Source organism: Balaenoptera ricei, chromosome 20 (assembly GCF_028023285.1).
Source record: "Balaenoptera ricei isolate mBalRic1 chromosome 20, mBalRic1.hap2, whole genome shotgun sequence".
Classification (NCBI taxonomy): Eukaryota; Metazoa; Chordata; class Mammalia; order Artiodactyla; family Balaenopteridae; genus Balaenoptera; species Balaenoptera ricei.
Window position 1 is genome coordinate 35,259,885 of NC_082658.1, and position 18,990 is coordinate 35,278,874.

General features: G+C 40.3%; 1 protein-coding gene across 2 annotated transcripts in view; it reads right to left on the reverse strand.

The window, feature by feature from the left end:
• Positions 1 to 3,911: 3,911 nt before the first annotated feature.
• Positions 3,912 to 18,990, reverse strand: part of MMD (monocyte to macrophage differentiation associated) — a 28,513-nt gene continuing 13,434 nt past the window's right edge. The window contains exons 4-7 of one of the 2 annotated variants that reach the window (XM_059907050.1): positions 15,322 to 15,396; positions 13,595 to 13,696; positions 11,540 to 11,609; positions 3,912 to 5,820 (exon numbers count right to left, since the gene is read on the reverse strand). In XM_059907050.1, the coding sequence (XP_059763033.1) occupies positions 5,620 to 5,820; positions 11,540 to 11,609; positions 13,595 to 13,696; positions 15,322 to 15,396 (448 nt within the window). In that variant the 3' untranslated portion in view covers positions 3,912 to 5,619. The remainder of the gene's footprint in view (positions 5,821 to 11,539; positions 11,610 to 13,594; positions 13,697 to 15,321; positions 15,397 to 18,990) is intronic. The other variant, XM_059907051.1, reaches the window with a different exon arrangement.

Consider the following 18,990-nt stretch of genomic DNA (forward strand, 5'->3'; position numbering starts at 1 on the left):
ATCTGTCTCAGGCTGGCTGATTCCACACTGACTCAACACACAGCTCGCAGATGAGATCAGAAAACACTCATGATTTTAAGAGAACCAAATCTTTTTGATGGATAAATTTTCCTGATCCTTTCAGTGGCTGCCACATTTGTTTGGGTGTACTAAGTTTGGCCTGGCACAGAACAGCAAGGGGACCTGTGACCTCTCCCAGGAGATAAGGTAAGGCTGAAAGCATGTTTCCCAAGTCCCCCTGAAGCCTAGCCAATGTTTTGACTTAGTCTGAGGGACAGTGAACTGTGTAGGAGAATGAGAATGTGCTGCTGTGTTGAACAGGCCCCTGAAGGGAATAAACTCCCTTTGCAAATGGCTACACTGCACAGTGGCACTGTTTCTTGGAAAAATCACCCATCACTGGGATGTAGGAAGATGCACAGAATGTAAGAACAGGTTGGCACTGTCTGTTCCAACCAGCAAAAGCAGCAGAAAGACATGAATGCAGTAATTCTAACCTTGTTAGACTAAAGACATTCCTTGTGTCCTCTTGGGACACTTTATTTTGCTTCCCAAGGAGGGAGGTGAATCTGCTTCCTCGAGGTCAGTTTCATTTGGAGATTTTCTTCTTCCACTCTCCATTTAATTGGCACATGAGAAGAGCAGACATAACCTGAAGATGCCAAGTAAAAATCTGGAGGTTTGGAATGAGTTTTATTTTTAAAAGGTCTTCCTTTGGGTAAACCCATTAATAAAACTTTGACCCAGGGATTACACTCCTGAGAATGAAAACACTAAGACTCCAGGCTTCCTGGGTTTAGTCAGGCACTAACACTTACCTTGGACAAGGAAATTCATTCATCTGTGCTTGTCTCCTAATCTGTAAAATGGAGATAATAAAATTATCTACCCTTGAGGTTTTCTGTAAAGAGTGAGATAATCCATGTAACTAGCACAGGACCAGTCCTCCAAACATAGGAAGCACTCAGTTGTTTCTTATTATTAACTTAAAACTTGTTTCTTATTATTACCTTAAAGACCCAGTCACAAACATGGACAAAGCTTTATGCAAAGTTGTTCATGCAGCATTGTTTACAATAATGAAAAATCTGAATCTAAAAACCCCAAATTAGGTGAATGACTAAGCAAAACTGGCTGCATGTCTGGTCCGGAAAGATGATGGAGCCATTAAAAATTCTGGCTATGAAAACTATATAATAGGGACTTCCCTGGTGGTGCAGTGGTTAAGAATCCACCTGCCAATGCAGGGACACGGGTTTGATCCCTGATCCAGGAAGATCCCACAGGCTGTGGAGCAACTAAGCCCGTGTGCCACAACGCTGAGCCTGCATGCCACAACTACTGAAGCCCATGAGCCTAGAGCCTGTGCTCCGCAACAAGAGAAGCTACCACAATGAGAAGCCTGCACACCGCAACGAAGAGTAGCCCCCGCTCGCTGCAACTAGAGAAAGCCTGTGTGTAGCAACGAAGACCCAATGCAGCCAAAAATTAAAAAAATTTTAAAACTATATAATAATTTTTTAAAGTGTTTATAATGTAGTAAGTGGGAAAACGCAGTGTAATAATTGCAAATGCGGCATACTTACAAATGTATAAAACAAAAACCAAATCCCATAAATAGAGGGGCAAGAAGAATGGCAGGAAATACATGAACATGCATTAGGAGGAGTGAACTCTATGTAATTTTTAGTTTTCTGAGAGTAAAAATATACAAAATAATATGTAGAATTATGTTAAAGTTGTTGCTTTCTGAGTGCAGTCTGCACCGAGGTTCAAGGGTTGCAGAACTGAGTGCTATTTCAGTTTATTATTATGTTCAGAGAAGAGGACCAGAGGGATGCAGGGTAGGCAAAATCGTTTTTCAGACTTTTAAATGATGGATAGTTGGTCCTCTGGACCCTTCAGTAAACAAGCTTGGATTTTTCCTTATTTAGGACACACTGTCTAATGTTTCCACGCCAATTTTTCATCAACTCTGCTGTGGTTGCTACAAATGTTCTAGCTGGCCCTTGGTCAGGGAAGCCAGTGAGGCCAAGGAACTGAAAGTCAGGCTTCAGCCAGTCAGTGAGAGCCACCTTGACTTTCATGGACCAGATCAACAGGGTGAAAATCAAGTCCACCCTAAAAATACTTTATTTTCAGTCTCTCTCTTCCGTGACGCCATCCTCCAACCCACCTCTTCTTTCATTCCCAAGCCCTATTTCCACTCCTACTGTGAGCCCAGAGCTGTGCTGGGGACAGAGGTTGTCGAGACTCAGCTCCTGCCATGAGAGAGGGCAATCCCCAGCCACAGAGGGAGCAGATAAGCAAATGCATCCCAGTGCAACATGACAGGGGCCACGAAGGAGCGTCAGTGCTGCAGCGTCAAAGAGGCCTGGGCCTGGCTGGCATTGGTGGAGGTTTGGACCCAGCAAATGTTTCAGGGCAGGGAAAGGGCTGGGGTAAAGGCATTCCAGGCTGAGGAACAGCAGGTACAAAAGCAGAGTTACAAAAGCACCATGAGGGCAAGGTGTTGTCGTGGGACTGGTCTGTGGGGTTCAGCAGGGGAGAGGATCAGGACGAGTTAGCATGTGACGAGGCCACGAGAAAGAGATTGGCTTGAGTCATACAGACTCATAGTCAACGGCAGTTTTGAAGCAGGGGAGAGACATGCTCAGATTCTTTCAGGAAGATAACGCTGGTAAGTGTGGAGGATGAGCCTGATGGGTGTGACCAGGGCAGGGGTACAATGAGGAGGTGGCTGCAATAGTCTGAGGACAGCGAACTAGGGCTTCTTAGGGCCCTGCAGTGGGAAGGGGGTGAGAAACCAGATCAGGGAGTTGGGCCTAAAGGGGAGGTGACAGTTCTGGCTGACTGGTTGGATCTGGGGCGTGAGAGAAATCAAGGATGTAGATGGCTATGGCCATGCCATTAACCAGGATAGGACGCTTCAGATAAATGGGTTTGGTGGGGGAATAAAGAAAGATAATGCACTCAGTTTGGGACAGGGTGAGTAAAATGTTCCGGAGGTGGGGAAGGGGGGCATCTGGGCAGTTGATTAGAGAGGTCTGGCCTTCAGAAAAGTTTTAGGCTGGAGATGCTGATAAGGAAGATGATAGCACAGAAGTGGGGGCAGATGCTGCTCTAGAGAGAGATGAGGTTACCCTGCTGGACTAGACGACAGAATTCTTGGGAAGAATAACGCTTCAAGACACTCAATCTTCAAAATTAGACTCGATGGAGGTTTCCCCGAGGGTTTTTTTAGGCTCTAAACTGCGTGACTATTTGTTTTCTTTTCCATGTGCATGCCTGATGAATTTTCAGTTCAATTTTTTGGATTCATTTGTTTTTGCTGACTCTGACGAATTTTCAGTTCAATTTTTTCGATTCACTTGTTTTTGCTGTGGTGTAAAGTGAATAGGAGGCTTCAGAGCTGGAGAGACCTGGGTTCCTGTCTCAGTTCCCTAAGCATGAAGCAGTCAGAGCAGCTCTGACTCTGTTTCCCACACTGTAGAAGAGGGAGAATGAAATCTAACAAACACTCACAGAGTTCTTACATTTGCAATATGTGTGTCTGCTTGGCAACAAAAAAACGTGTAACCTCAGTCCTACGGTATATTATATAAACTAAACCAAAGGTCTTCTCTGGGATGAAGATACATCATCTATAAAATTTATAATCTTTAGGCCCAGACTAGTATATTTTAAACTGAAAACGTGGTTTGATTTTAATGTTTGCACTGTTTCTGGCAATTCAATTATTAAAAAGTGGACTAGAAAATTCTAGATGTCAGGGTACATTTGTTTTTCTTCCCATCCTGGCTTTTCAGAAAAAAAAAAAAAGGCTACTATACGAATTACATATGCTAGATGAGCTCAGGCTTTCAAAAATGCATTATCATTTTCACAGTCATCTAATTTAGAGACAGTGGAACAAATCCAAGTAACAATTTTATTTTAGTCTACAGCACTATTTTTTACATACATTTTAGTGGTTTTGACAGTGGTACTTTTGAGCAGACTTTAAATGAATCCACAAAAGTTAATACATTTAAAATAAAATATACACAATAAAACAAGGGGCATCCAGATGTTCAGAATCATGCAGAAGGGGTGGTCTGGCTGGTGCTATCACTGGATACCTTGCCTATTTAAGAATTCACCAGCAAGAGGCCATTCTTCTGTTCTTCATTCCCACATAATTTACCAAAGTCGGAGAGTTCTAAACATACACACACAAAATAAACCCTCATTTAAAGCTACATCAGTACAAAATTTCAATGAATTGACTTCAATGTATTGACAAACCAACAATTCCAATGATCAAACCCATCACTAGAAAACAGGCAATATCAGCACCTGATCTAAAGGCAAGGTTGTCTCATTTATTAAAACACCAACAGGAGATTAACCAACAAAGCAACTAATATGTTAATCTTAATATAAGACACTGAAGGAAAACCAAAAACAATATATTAAATACCACTCCACTGAGCCAGGATATAACCCATGGACGACAGACACATGAGTTTATCTGTCAAACAGTGTTTTAAATACTTTTCCATGAAAAAGAGGAAAGTGTATCAGAAGATGCAAAGGAAAGGTAGAAATGTGAATTTATGCATCTAGTTCCATAATTTAAAATGACTATCAAACTGATAATATAAAGCTAAGTGACAATGACAACCATTGGGCACCAAACAGGCATGACCACTATTCGCTGTAATCCATAACACTCTTCAGGAGTTTTCAGTGGATGGCCAACCCAACAATATTCTCTTAGTACAGACTAGATACTCATCCGCTGTTGAAAAGGACCCTGAAGAAGACATGGCAAAGGCATAGAGAAAAAGTTGAATCTTTTGAAAAATTTAATGATATCAAAATACTTTTCCATCGCTGGGAAACCAAACTAGGTCAAGTATACAGCCCAAAGCAACATGGAATTCAGAGTCAGAGGCTGGCAGAAGAGTTTTGGAAAACTTGTAGTTTTTAAAAATTGGCAATTTCTCCATGCTTAATAAAACTATCAGAAGAGGTATAATGTTTGTTCATTTGTGGAATGTTGACAGCTTGCTGCAAAAATTCACATGAATGAGGAACTGCAGAAATGCGTTTCAATGAAGTATTTTTTAAAAATTTACAAAAAACTGAAGTTTCTATTTAAAAAATAACCATGTTATGCCAAGATGAAACATGGTAAAAAGTAGTGTAAATTCTGTCCATGATTCTTCACACAGCTAATGGGAAAGTGATAGAAACCATTTTCTCTTAAAAAGGAAGTTTTGTTATTGCACTGACTTTTACAGCCTGACCTAGTAATTTAGAAAAATTATGTAGTAAAATCTGTAAAATTAAAATACAAAATTCTGGTTTGTAAACATCAGTTGGCCAAGTCTATCCAGAGTACTTCAGATAGTGGAATGGAATGAATAATTAATTCACTACCTTATTTATCTGCTGTGAGGGGGAAAATTCCAGAACACAGCTATTATACTTTCACAGTAATTATATTCAAAAGATATAAAGTCAGTACAGCTGTCTTCTTTTTTTTTTCCCTCTGTGCAGTTTTCAGCTCTTACCCCGCTCCTAAGTGCCATAATTGAAATAATACTGGTTTGGAGACCTAGTAAAGATTGGTCATAAATGTCGCATAAAGTCTGTAGGACTTCGGTAAAGATATTTCCAAATGGCATAGTAATGCACTGCAGCTGCCGTGGCCACGAACAGGTGCCAGATGGCATGGGCAAATGGAATGATGCCATCGCTCTTGAAGAACACAACGCCCAGGCAATAAATTAAGCCCCCATAGGCAAGTTCCTGAAGTCCATCGGTGTTACTCTGTCAACAGAGGAAAAAATTTAAAAGGTTTTGATGTTATTCTGATATGACAAGCTAAAGAGATCACTGCAATTTCCCCTAAGTCTCCTGATTTTCTAGACAATGAAGTAGCTCTGAACAGATAGAATCCTCATCTGTAAACATGAATTACACTTAAGTGGACCTGGGTTACCCTCTGAATCGGCCAAGCAGTCAGGTTACAGGTCCCGTGGGAAAAAGAAGCACCTTCTGCTCATTTATACCATGTTTAAGCAGACTGCAATCGCATCTACAAGGAACAACAGTTCATTTTAATAAAGTACAGTCCTTGGCTTTCATCTTCCTCCTTAGGAGCTTTCTTCCCTACACCCATGCCACTCCATTTATAATCCACATCTCAGCCTGGTTTTCACTCCCTTTGTCCTCCTCAAACACTGTTCTACACTAATCGCTTTTCCCAGACTCTTCACTTGCTTCTGTGAGCTTATGGCTTCTTTATGGCTGACACAGGAAAATCATAGCTAGGAGTGACCTCTGAGATCTGAGACCATGTAGCACAATATATTTCCTAACCTTCTAGATGTTGCCAGGCCTTTTTGTCTTTGTGCCTGGGAGTTTCTTAGCTTAGGAGGAAATTAACAGTCAGGTGTGCTTTAGCACAAAAAGGAATATTTATAGGCTACTCTTGGTTTTCAAAGACCTCGACCCATCTACAAGATTAGACTGGGCTGTATGAATGAGAGGGGAAGAGAACAGAGGCAGGGCTTAAGAAGTTGACAGAGAAACAAGTCAGGATTTCTGGGGACCAGGAATAGAAAGGTCTCAGGTTCTGCAGGGTGAGTGGAAACCTAAGCCAAATCGTGGCAAGGCCTTGGAAGGGGACAGGTGTGTGGGTGTCCCAGAGGCCTGGGCACTGATGGCTGTAACGCTGTTAGCCTTGGGGCAGGTCCTGGTGGCCAAGTCCAACAAGGAACATGGGGAAGCTCCAGTGCAGCCACCTACTTGAATGGCCCCATGGGCCTCGGCCAGAGCAATGGCTGCCACAGACACGAGCTAAGAACCAAGCGTGAGGATCCAGGGCCAGGGGTGAGGATTAGCCCTATTTTCAAAGTTCACATAAGCACCACGGTTTTCGTAAGATCAAAAGATGAGGAAGGAGCCAATCCAAACTGACTGATACTGGACTTCTCCTTAACCTTGGTAAGATGGCACATCAGTCAGATTTCATTTTATTTAAAAAGTAAAACATAGCAAAACAAAACACCAGCTACATTTATTAGTTCCTAGAGGTTATAAAACAATTAGTATCCATTAATTATACAAAATTCTCTGTGTATGTGTTATTAGAAGCATTTTCCTAGAGAGGATTGAGGTTTTCATGGGATTCTCACAGGGGCATCTGACTCCCCAGTGAAGACTCACTCATCCAACACAACCTCCTTAATTTAGAGATGAAGAGGCTAAGGCCAGAGAAATAAGTAGCCTGAACAAAGTCACACAGCTGGTTGCTGCCCTGAAAGACACCACTCCTTCTTCTTCCACTAAAAGAATAAACAAGAGACCAAACCAAGCACACAGTTTGGTTTTGACATACATTCTGTTAATAGGTAGTTCCTCAAGATACCACATCTGCTTATCAACTTTCAAAGAACCAGACATAGTTAATCCTAAAACAAACAAAACCAGGTATGTTTTCTTCATTATCAATGTCATTACTATGTTTCTATGTACCAGGACTTGTTTGAAGCACTCATTTAATCTTCACAACCCTAACTTAGGTACTAATTTATCCAAACTTTACAGACGAGAAAACTAGAATACATAAAGGTTAAATAATCTACCAAGGTCATGTAACTTTTAAGTGTCAGAATCAGGATTTGAACCAAGAACTAAAGTGTTTTATTTCCTGAACTTATATTCCTTTTTTGGGAGGAGGGGGTGTTTTAAAAATTGATGATTAATTTACATAGTGTAATGCATAGATATTAAGTGAACAGTAAGGTTTGCCCTTCCACTAAGGCAACTACTGTTCTTATTGCAATTACCACAGACTAAGCCTCTCTGTTCTAGAACCTCACATAAATGGAATTATACTGTATGTACATTTTTGTGTCTGGCTTCCTTTTTGCTCAAAATAATGTTTTTGAGATTCATGCATGTGCAACTGTATATCAGTTATTCATTCCTTTCTATTACTTAGCATTCCACTGATTTATTTAACATAATTTGTTTATCCTTTCCATTTTGGGGCTATCATGAATAAAATTAACATTTATATTGTTTTACAAGTCCTTTTGTAGATATATGTTTTCATTTTTGTTGTCATAAATTTATGCTTAATTTTATAATAAACTGCTAAACAAATTTCCAAAGTGGTTATACCATTTTATACTCTCCCCAACAATGAATTAGGGTTCTAGTTATTTCACGTCCTTGCTGGGTTTTGGTGGCATCAGTCTTTTTAATTTAATTTTAACTATTCTATAGGGTGTGTAGTGGTGGCATGTTGAGGTTTTAATTTTCATTTCCCTGATTTCTCTGATGATTAGTTACATTGAGCAGTTTTTCAAGGGCTTACTGGATACTTGTATCTCTTTCTCTTTATAAAGTGTCTGTTCAAGTGTTTTACCCATTTTTATAGGATTGGCTTTTTATTATTGACTTAGAGTGCTACAATATTTGATACACATCCTTTGTCAGATACATATAGAGAAAGCAAATATTTTCTCCCAGTCTGAGGCCTGACTATTCATTTTCAAGTTCACTGATCTTTTCTTCTGCCGTATCCCATCTGTTGTTAAACCCCTCCAAATAAATTTTTTTCTTAACATATAGTTTTCAGATCTAGAATTTCCATTTGGCCCTTCTTGCTTGTCTAGTAGTATTTGTTTGGATAATGGATGCCGAGTTGTTAGAGTATGGATTTTGTTGTCTTCCTCGAAGGAATGTTGAGTTTGTTCCAGTAGGCAGTTTATTTACCGAAGGATCAATTTTATCCTTTCGAGGTTTCTGGGCTTTGTTATGGCAGTGCCAGAGCCGCTCTCACTCTAGGGCCAGAGTAGCTCTTATCCTAAGGTGTGGTCTTGCTAGGGTCAATGGAATACCTAAGTTGTTCAGCATGGTCTCCTGCTCTGGCTGGCTGGAACTCTGGTATCTCCCAGTACTAGGCTCCTTCTGGAATCTCCATTTATCTCACAGCCTTCCAATAGCTATCCTCAGCCAGTGCACGCAGAGTGTTGCCCTGCACAAATGCAGCTTAGTATTCGGGCAAGGACTCAAGGAAACCCCTTGTAGATTTCTGGAGACTCTCTGTGAAGTTCCCTCCTCTCCAGTACCCTGCCCCAAAACTGCAGCTGGCTCGGGAGCTGAAATGCTGATTTGTTTCCTCCACCCAGACTGCTGCTCTTGGACTCCATTTTCTTTCGCAGTTTGGAAAGCATTCTGGGGAGAAAACTGCAGTGCGTGTGAAGCTCATCTTTTGGTTTCTCTCCCCGCAAGCATCATAGTCCTATATGTCTGTGTCCAATGCCAAAAAATAGTTGTTTCACATACTTTTCCTACTTTTATAAGTTCTTTATGGTAGAAGGGTAATTCCGATACCCATTATTCTGACCAGAACACCAAAGGTTTGAGTCTTCATCACTTGTACTGTTTCTTTGTTCCTTCAGATGGCCTGTGTGGTTCTTTCTGATCTGGTCTCTGTCTAGCTCACGAGTTTTATCACGAGACTTGTGCTACCTGCATAATTACACCCCCTCATGCATATATGCATATTCAGATGCTTGTGCTCTCCGCATCTCTGGGGCTTCCTTCATGCTGTATCCTTTTCCTGTACCACCTGCATCACTCCTTCCATCTCTTGGCTCCTATTTGTCTTTCTGAATCAGCTTAAATAGCATTTCCTCTGGTACATCTATCACGTGCTCCCATAGTAGGCTGTACTTTCCCCAATCAAAGACATTGTAAAACTTTATGGTAATTTCTTATTTTATATGAATTGTATTTTTCTGCTTGATTCTAAGTTCTATCTGGGCAAGTGTGGGGATTTTCCTGTTTGATTAACATAAACATTAGTCACCTGCTATTGTACTACTTGAAAATGTCAATGAAAGATTTAAGCTAGTAAAAATACTGGATAAACTTGTTCTTATGATACCCAGAGGGAATTTACTTGAAGTTCCACTCTAATGATTAGTGACCCATCAACACAGACCTTGCTCTGGGTGTCTTCAATCGCCCTCTATCTATATGGCCTTCAAGGCAGATCTTCTCATTTCTGACTTTCACCTCCCTCTCCTCACTATTCCCTGTTGCTTTTACCAGCTAAACTGTATGTATTTTTGCTACGAGGTAATTATTAAAGCCATTATAAATCTCATATCTCAAAGAACATATCTTGATACATTCTCATATGACATACCCTCTGAAAAATCATAAGCAAACCTATAAATCCTAAACCTTTTACAGGTGTTTTTGTGACCAGGGCAAGAACTATGCACAGCAAAATTACATTCTTATAACTTGCCTATGAGCTCAGGAGGAAATTATAGGTACAATTCTGACCCTTGTAGGCTGAGAAGAGAGTTCAAACTAAACACACACTGGCTGGTGCCCCAAAATGCAGAGTGTAGGACTGGGAAAACATAAGCTAAAGGCACAAGTGACCAGTAGATGGGATCGTGAGGTTGTTATGTTATTGTTTTAAATTGAGAGATAAACATTGATTTCTCAACAGTAATCAGTCTGAATGGGAGTACAAAACACATATGTGCAAATGCCTACTAAAGGTAATGAATGCCACACTTTCACCCATCAAAGTCCCCAAAAGAAAATTTCAAGCAAAGTTAAAAAAAAAAGCACTTTCCTGAGAAAGAGAAATAAGATGACTTAAAAGCAAGTGAAAGGAAAAGTAAGAGTGAAGGGATTTGAGAAATATCCAATAAAATGTTGAGCCAAATGACCTTTTGAGGTCCTTCCAATTCTTAATTTCTAAGAAGTCACGGGACTTCCCTGATGGCACAGTGGTTAAGAGTACGCCTGCCAATGCAGGGGACACGGGTTCGAGCCCTGGTCTGGGAAGATCCCACATGCTGCGGAGCAACTAAGCCCGTGCGCCACAACTACTGAGCCTGCGTGCCACAACTACTGAAGCCCGTGCGCCTAGAGCCGGTGCTCTGCAACAAGAGAAGCCACCACAATGAGAAGCCTGCACACTGCAATGAAGAGTAGCTCCCGCTCGCAGCAACAAAGACCCAACGCAGCCAGAAATAAATAAATTAATTAAGAAAAAAAATTTCTGCTCTAAAAAAAAAGAAGTCACTAATTTATATTTTCTTCATTGTAAGAAACCTCCAAATTTACCCTCGCCATGGATTTAGGGTTAAGACACTAAGTAACCCAAGTAGAAATTCCCACCTTCACATAATCTCACAGCTCTTTGGGAAAAGGGTGGGAGTGGAGGTGGGGTGAACAGAAGGGTTATCCCAAAGAAAAAATGCAGCAGATTACCATATGGAAGGAGTCACACTTAGATGTATAGCTTTTCCAAACTACAGACAGTAGGTAGTACAAGTTGTGGCACTTTGTAATTTATATATTTTTTCTTTTGAATCTCTAGTTATTGGACATGTCATAACTTCAGAAAGAAAAGCTTCGGATCGTATCTATAGACATATTAAGAGTCACAGCGATTTAAAAGAAAATAAGGTGAAATAACTTAAATTATAAAGCAACTTCTTACCATTGATGTCACCACCAAGGCTGGAGAAAACCCCATTGTGAGATAGAAAAAGAGCTCAACCACCTTATACCTGCAGAACAGAAATGTGTTAATTTAATTTAAATTAATTTAATATATCTATTCCTACAACACTCAGACTATTTCTTTACCAGTTTTTCCCTTTTTCTTCTGAAAAACAAATGTAAACTCTTGACTATTCAAATGAAATGTATTTTCCCTGTAGGAGACCATTAGGGCTCTAACTGAAATACTGTAGTTGAGTAACAATGAACTAGCATTTCTTTCAAGATGGATAAGGCATCAAATTCCACATACTACATGCAAAACGTTCTCTGCCAAAAGCTATCATTGAATCCAGTTCACCATGCATTTTCCGTTTCTAATCCCAGAGTGTTTGCCTTCATCGCCATTCCAATCCATCGTTATGAGACACTGAAATTATGAAGCTGCACAGGGAATAGCTTGGAGCAGTTTATCAGTGGCAAAGGGATGGGAGCCCTAAGGAACTAAGGGCATGTGTTTTTTGTTGTTATTGGTTTTTTTTTTTTACTTTTTAAAAAAATTTTTTTATTTTTTGAGGGCATGTGTTTTTGATTGTCTCTTAATTTTGTATCTGTACAAACTCCAGTTTGTAAGGCTCATCACCTTAGGTGCAGAAGTCTGAAAATGCTAAAAAACACACTGTACTGAAATTCAACTTATATTTATGCCTAATCAAACTAGACTCTAAGTTCCTCGAAGGCAGGGACCAAGTTCTGTCTATGTTTGGGTCTGCAGGGCCTAGAACAGTACGTGGCACCATTTAGGTTCTCTGTAATACCTGCCAAACCCAATGGCCAAGGGTGACTCGCATCTCATTCTTAGTGTTTTATACTCAAAGTCCACCATGAAGTAATCATATCAGGGAACTGGGGAAGAATGTGGGTTTGGTTTATATTAGAAGGCCTGGAATAGGAGAAAAGAGAGTTGTCTTACTTTACTTCCTAATTTATCCAAGGATATAAATTAGGGGTTTGAGCCTGAGAAGCAAACTGTTCCCTTGGATATATATATAACGCATAATACCACTCAGAATTGCTAATTATGGTCAAAAATGCATTTAAGTGAATTTCAAAGTTAGAGAGAAGTTAGCTAAAACTACCACTTTCTTCTGAAAAGAGAAAACAATTTATTACTTTGTGACAAACACAAGTTATGTTTAATTCTGAGGGCCATTCTGCCAAAAACAATAGATAAAGAATTTAATAAACTGTATCCAATGACAATTATTTCACAGTTGTGAGTTTCTCAAGTTCAGGCATGTGAAATAATGAAAAGAGCCATGGAATAGGAACTAGGACACATGGGTCCTAATTCCAGATGAGTCACTAATTTGATGCATGTACTAAATGTTCTCATTTTTTAAACATGTAGCACAAATAGATGACCTTGAAGGTCTCCTCTAGAACTAAGCTGCTAAATTTCAGTAAGTTTTCTTTTTATATTGCTTCACACTTAAGACTAGGAGATATGAATAACGGGTTAAAAAAGGTGTGTCCCATGGTGAGGATACTAAGGGTTTAGATGCCCTTCCAAATGTACCCTTTCTCAGGGAGTCCTAGGTTGGAACATCCTCTGGGTTCCTATCTAGGTGTTCTGTGGGGGCTTAATAGCTATTATCTTCAAACTTCAAAGAAACTTAGAAAAGCAGTTATTTTTCTCATGTGGTAACTTAAGTCACAGAGGATAAGGCTAGTTTGCTGATAAGACTAACCTGGCTGAGGATGCGAAATGAGGTCTGACTGACTCCAAAACTGTCGTTTTAGATGAGGGACAAGTGCACCCTGTCCTTCAACTATATCATATATCACACAGGCACCATTCATTTCTGTCTGCAGCAGTCTGTAGACCAATGATGAATATCAAAAGGTTCTAAAGATTTGTTAAAACAATATATATTCTATTTATGTATTTCTACTATTTTGAACTGCAAATATAAAGTAAATTGTACTGTAATGTAGATAAAATTTAGGAAGTTAATTTTAAAGCTATCAAATATAAATTATTTTCTCTTACTTTTCATGGTAGAGAAATACATAAATGGTTCCTCCAGCTGCCATGAGCCAGATAAACCAACGCATATGAGATGCCAGGGGTCCAAGTTCACGGAGATTTAACCTAAAAATGTAAACATGACAACAAAGAACAGAAGTGATAAATGAAGGGAATTCATACAACCTGTGTTTTCCTCTAGTCTTGAAAACTGGGAGAGAAGGTACCAGGACAAGACCAGAAAGAAAAAGCAGTCAACATGTGGTTGGAAGTATTTGGGCAATTGGGATAAAATTAATAACTCAAGGATAAAATTGTCGTTCAAGCTTTAAGACTTAGAATTAGTTCCAATGTGGTTTAAAAATAGAACCAGCTAAAAGGAGACTTGTAGAAGTAAGTCCCAGCACATCTGTGATGCCTGACTTTCCTTATTAGGCAGACTGCTGTAAAGGCTACTTGCCTTGTTGTTCCTGACTATGTATTTGGGAGCAGATTGTTTACAAAGCTTACTGAGAATGCAACAAAACCCTGAACCAGATCACATACACACAGTGGATACCTAATACACAGACCAAATGTCTCCATTATCAATTTCTCCACCAAGAGAGAACATGAGAAGATCTAGCCCAATACATGTTATGGAAGATACTTTGTAGGTTAGAATTTAACCATGGACTCTTGTGAGGCCTGAACTTAAAATGCTGCAAATTCACCTGTACTAAATTCAGATTAAGAATAGATAAGAAAATAAAATGTTCTGAATGGCTATTACTACAAAATTAATATTTCCAAATGGAAAAGGTACCACCTGCATATCGAAGAGTACATGCGAACAAACTGCCTACTGTAATATTTGATTCCTCAGTCTACATTTAAAATTTTTATTTACTTATTTTAAATTGAGGTATACTTCACAAAAGCCTTTAAGTATTCTCGCTCCAATATGATTCAGACCTATAATTTAGTAACAGTTACTGGGGAGAGACAGCACTTACTCTTTACTCCAACAGATAATTAGGTTTCTTTTGAATGATGGATGCTGCATTAGTCAGAATCTAGAGGCCTGCTGTTTCTAATGATATATAGTTGATGGCATAATATGAATTTCTGAGTGGTTAAAACTGGACCATATCTTGACAGAAGAAAATCAGTGTTTCTTTAATTATGGGCTTCAGAGCAGCGAAAGACTCTATCTGATCTATACCAAAGAGGCAGGAAGAACAAGGACATTGAACTGAATACTAGGTATTTTAAATAGCTAACTAATTAGGCTAGTTCTCTTATTCATATAGCTAAAGAAATGAGAAATGCACTCCATACATAGTAGCTACTGTGCTGTGAAGACCAACAGTATAAATTTCAAAAGTGAGCTTGTTTTCTTTGTACGTATTTACAGTATTTCCACTTAAACAATTAGGTGTCCAGGTTTTCTGAGCAGCAGCAGAAGCATATACAAAGAATATGGAAGGCAAAGGTAACATTTCAAAAGTCAGCGTGCTGCCTACACACAACTTAGTAGCACTTCTCTCAAACAATCCAGTGCCAGATATGTATTCTGAATGGCAGTTAACATTCTCCCCTTAAAATCTGCAATCTGACCCAAGTAAATCAAAATGGGAAAGAAAAAAAAAGCATGTACGTGTGTTGGGGTAGGGGAACCGGGGAGCAGGGATAGGAAGAAGGGAGGGAAGAAGGACCGAGAATTCTCTCATAAAAACACTATCTTCAAAAATATAAAGACTGTATCTTACCATGGGGCGTAAGATGCAGCAATGAAGAAATAGATAACCATTCTATCACACATGTGAAAGCAATGCTCCACTGTCCTGTGGGGGGGGGGGAACAAGTTAGAGTTTTCAGAAAATTTTACGACTGGAAGTAGGGGTTATCACTCCACTATGTCACAACTGCCACTCTTGTTCTTGGTTCTCATGGCATTTATAACTTGGCCTTCAAAGTCGCACAGCTATTTTTAATAATATGGAGCCACAAGTAAAAGCTTTATATTATTTTTAAGATTGCATATACCATAGATCCTCTCCATGTAAGAACCCCACAATAATCAGGAATTCAAAATCTGTCTTTTCTGATATTTTCCATTTTTTTTAGATCCTATCTAATAGGAAAATGAAATTCCTTGAGGGCAGACCACCTCTCAACCCCTATCATAGTGCAGGGCACAAAATCATGAAGGCTCAGTAAATAGTCCCCAAAGCCACATTCTTTTTAGAATGTCTTAGAAGCAGCTTTTACTCCAAATCTTAGTGTAGACAGTAAGCTGCAATAAAGCAAATTTAGAAACTAATTTAGGAACGGCAATAACACAAACCAGAAAAAAAAAAAAAAGGCGCATTTGCTGTCAAGAGGGTAGCCACCTGGGCTGCTGCTTCTTTTTTTGTTTTAACAAACTTATTTATTTTATTTATTTTTGGCTGCATTGGGTCTTTGTTGCTGCGTGTGGACTTTCTCTAGCTGCAGCGAGCGGGGGCTACTCTTCGTTGCGGTGCACAGGCTTTTCACTGCAGTGGCTTCTCATTGAGGAGCACGGGCTCTAGGCGCACAGGCCTTAGTAGTTGTGGCTCACGGGCTCTAGAGCCCAGGCTCAGTAGTTGTGGCGCATGGGCTCAGTTGCTCCGTGGCATGTGGGATCTTCCCGGACCGGGGCTCAAACCCATGTCCCCCTGCATTGGCAGGCGGATTCTTAACCACTGTGCCACCAGGGAAGCCCCGTGATCTGGGCTTCTAAGCAAGTTTTTCCTTCTAAAACTGAAGAGTCAGGAAGTGTACAAAGATTTGGCTCACTGAGGTCTATTCACAAAACGGATTAGACAGAATCCGCCCTTTACTGAGGTTATTTATTTATTTATAAATTTTTGGCCACACCGTACAGTGCGCGGGATCTTAGCTCCTTGACCAGGGATCAAACCTGCACTTCCTGCAGCGGAAGCGCAGAGTGTTAACCACTGGACTGCTAGGGAAGTTCCTGAGGTAATTTAAAAGTACAAATGCATTGCATTGTCTTGAATCCATTTCCAGTCCAAGGGGTAGTTAGCTGTGGTTTGGTGGTGCACAAGTACTAGATTTTGCCTCATCACACACTCTGTGTCGACCAAAGCAGGCTGAGGATGTTTTAGTCACCTGTTAGTGAAGAAGTGAAAATAATTTAGATCTAAAAAAGCAAACACTAGATTAATGTTTCTCAAACTTAACTGCCTTTCAGAATCGCCTGGGGAGCTTATAAAATACAGTCACAAACTCCAGTCCAGAAGATCCTGATTTAAAAGGGCTAGAAGATGAGGTAGAAGATGCAGGGAAGAGAATAACTCCTTGGATGACTGTGATTCCAAGCCAGGTCTGGGGTCTTTCTAATTCTGCTTTCTAGGCTGTTATGCACTGTTGCAGCAGGTATAGTCAAAAGTGCAGTTTTATTCAAGACCCACCACCCATCTCTGACCCTCACTCTCCTCAAGGGTGAAGCAGAAGTAATATCATCTCTATCACAGAGTGCGTGTGAACATTAAATGAGACGATGTAGCCATGCATTTAGCACAGCACCTAGCACGTAGTAGGTACTCAATAAATGCTTGTTCCCTTCCCTCTTTTACTTAAATTAAGGCTATACTTGGGATATTTTACAGAATTAATGCAGAGCAAAAATCCACATGTGGCTTATGATTCTAGCAGTGCTATTTCAAGGTTCAAGAGAGACTAGTCTCTATTACACTTTCTTCTCAGGCCCTGGCAGGGAGGCCCTGAATAACGAAGCAGGCACCTACAACTCTTTGATTCAGATATCTAGACAGCAAAGCCAAGTCAGCAAAGGCAACCACAAGCACTGGATCGGGCCAAGAAGATAATGAAGTGCTCCTGCCTCTGGGCTCTGCAACAGTGCATCCTGAAGAGCCAGGACAAGTACTTTTGAGGCTTGCTTTTGAGTGTGTACCAGAGCTCCCTCGTGATTCAATGCTGTAGTTTTATGTTAAGCCCTGGGAACTGTCAGCTTACAGGCAAAGGTAGCAGACTGCAAACTATAAGCAACATTGTAAAGGGTGCAGTGGAAATAAACCTCAGGACTGGGAGTCAGAGATCCTGGGATGATCAGATTCTGCTGGAATCACTGAGTCTCAGTTTCCCCAGGAGAAAATTATGGGGTTTGGATCAGATGTTCCCTAAGGATCCTTCCAGCTCTAAAAGTCTGATTTTACATGTGAGGAAACTAGGAATCATCATATGAATCCCAAATCCTGCTCTTAAATAAAGCATATCTTTTTAATATTAGATTGTTTGAATAACGAGATTTTTTTGAACATTCTATCTATAAAACCAAAAGTTACCTTGTTTTTAATTTTATTTATTTATTTTTTGACTGTGTTGGGTCTTCGTTGCTGCACGCAGGCTTTTCTCTAGTTGCGGCGAGCGGGGGCTACTCTTCGTTGTGGTGCGCAGGCTTCTCATTGAGGTGGCTTCTCTTGTTGTGAAGCACGGGCTCTAGGCACGCAGGCTTCAGTAGTTGTGGCATGCGGACTCAACAGTTGTGGCTCGCGGGCTCTAGAGCGCAGGCTCAGTTGTTGTGGTGCACGGGCTTAGTTGCTCTGCGACATGTGGGATCTTCCCGGACCAGGGCTCGAACCTGTGTCCCCTGCATTGGCAGGCAGGATTCTTAACCACTGTGCCACTAGGGAAGCCCCCAAAAGTTATCTTCTAATATTACATTAAATCACTCTAAGTCTGTTCTGAGTCGTCCTTTTTGAAAAGAAACTTTGCCCTTTTGGGTTGTGCAGAATCCATTACATAAGCAACTAGATGGTGTGCTGCTACCTTTGTATCGCCCAAATTAACCCTTCATTCAAAGGATGAATGCTTTTATGTCCTTCTCATTGGGAGGCTAAGGATCACAATATTGTTTGGAAAGTGCTTGACAGCTAACTGTAGCAACATATGTGAATTTTGTTTGAGTAGATGCACGGGACCTAATTCTGAAAGCTGAACTTTGCAAAACAGTAAACCCTAGCTGTAATATACCTGTAGTACAGCTGTAGTGATTTGTAATTTTCAAATCATTCTCACATGCATCATCTCATTCACCTATCACAACAGCCCGCCAGTCGGGCATTACCATTCTCATTTTAGTGATGAAGAAACTGAGGCTACACAAGGCTAAGTGGCAGGGCTTGGACTCAAAGCCCATCTGGTGATTGCAAGTCCAGAGCACTGGTCATCACCCTGCAGCTGCCATGCTCTTCCTTAGTGTGCTGACACACTGGAAAACAGGTGTCAGGATTTTACATTGTAAGTCCTGAGGAAGCAATGTGGTTTTGTTCGGTTTCCGAGCAAAGACCTGCTTTCTTAAGACACAGATAGGGGTGCTCAAATTCTGTCCAATCCATAGGAAATTTCCTGAGTGTCGGGACAGCATTAGA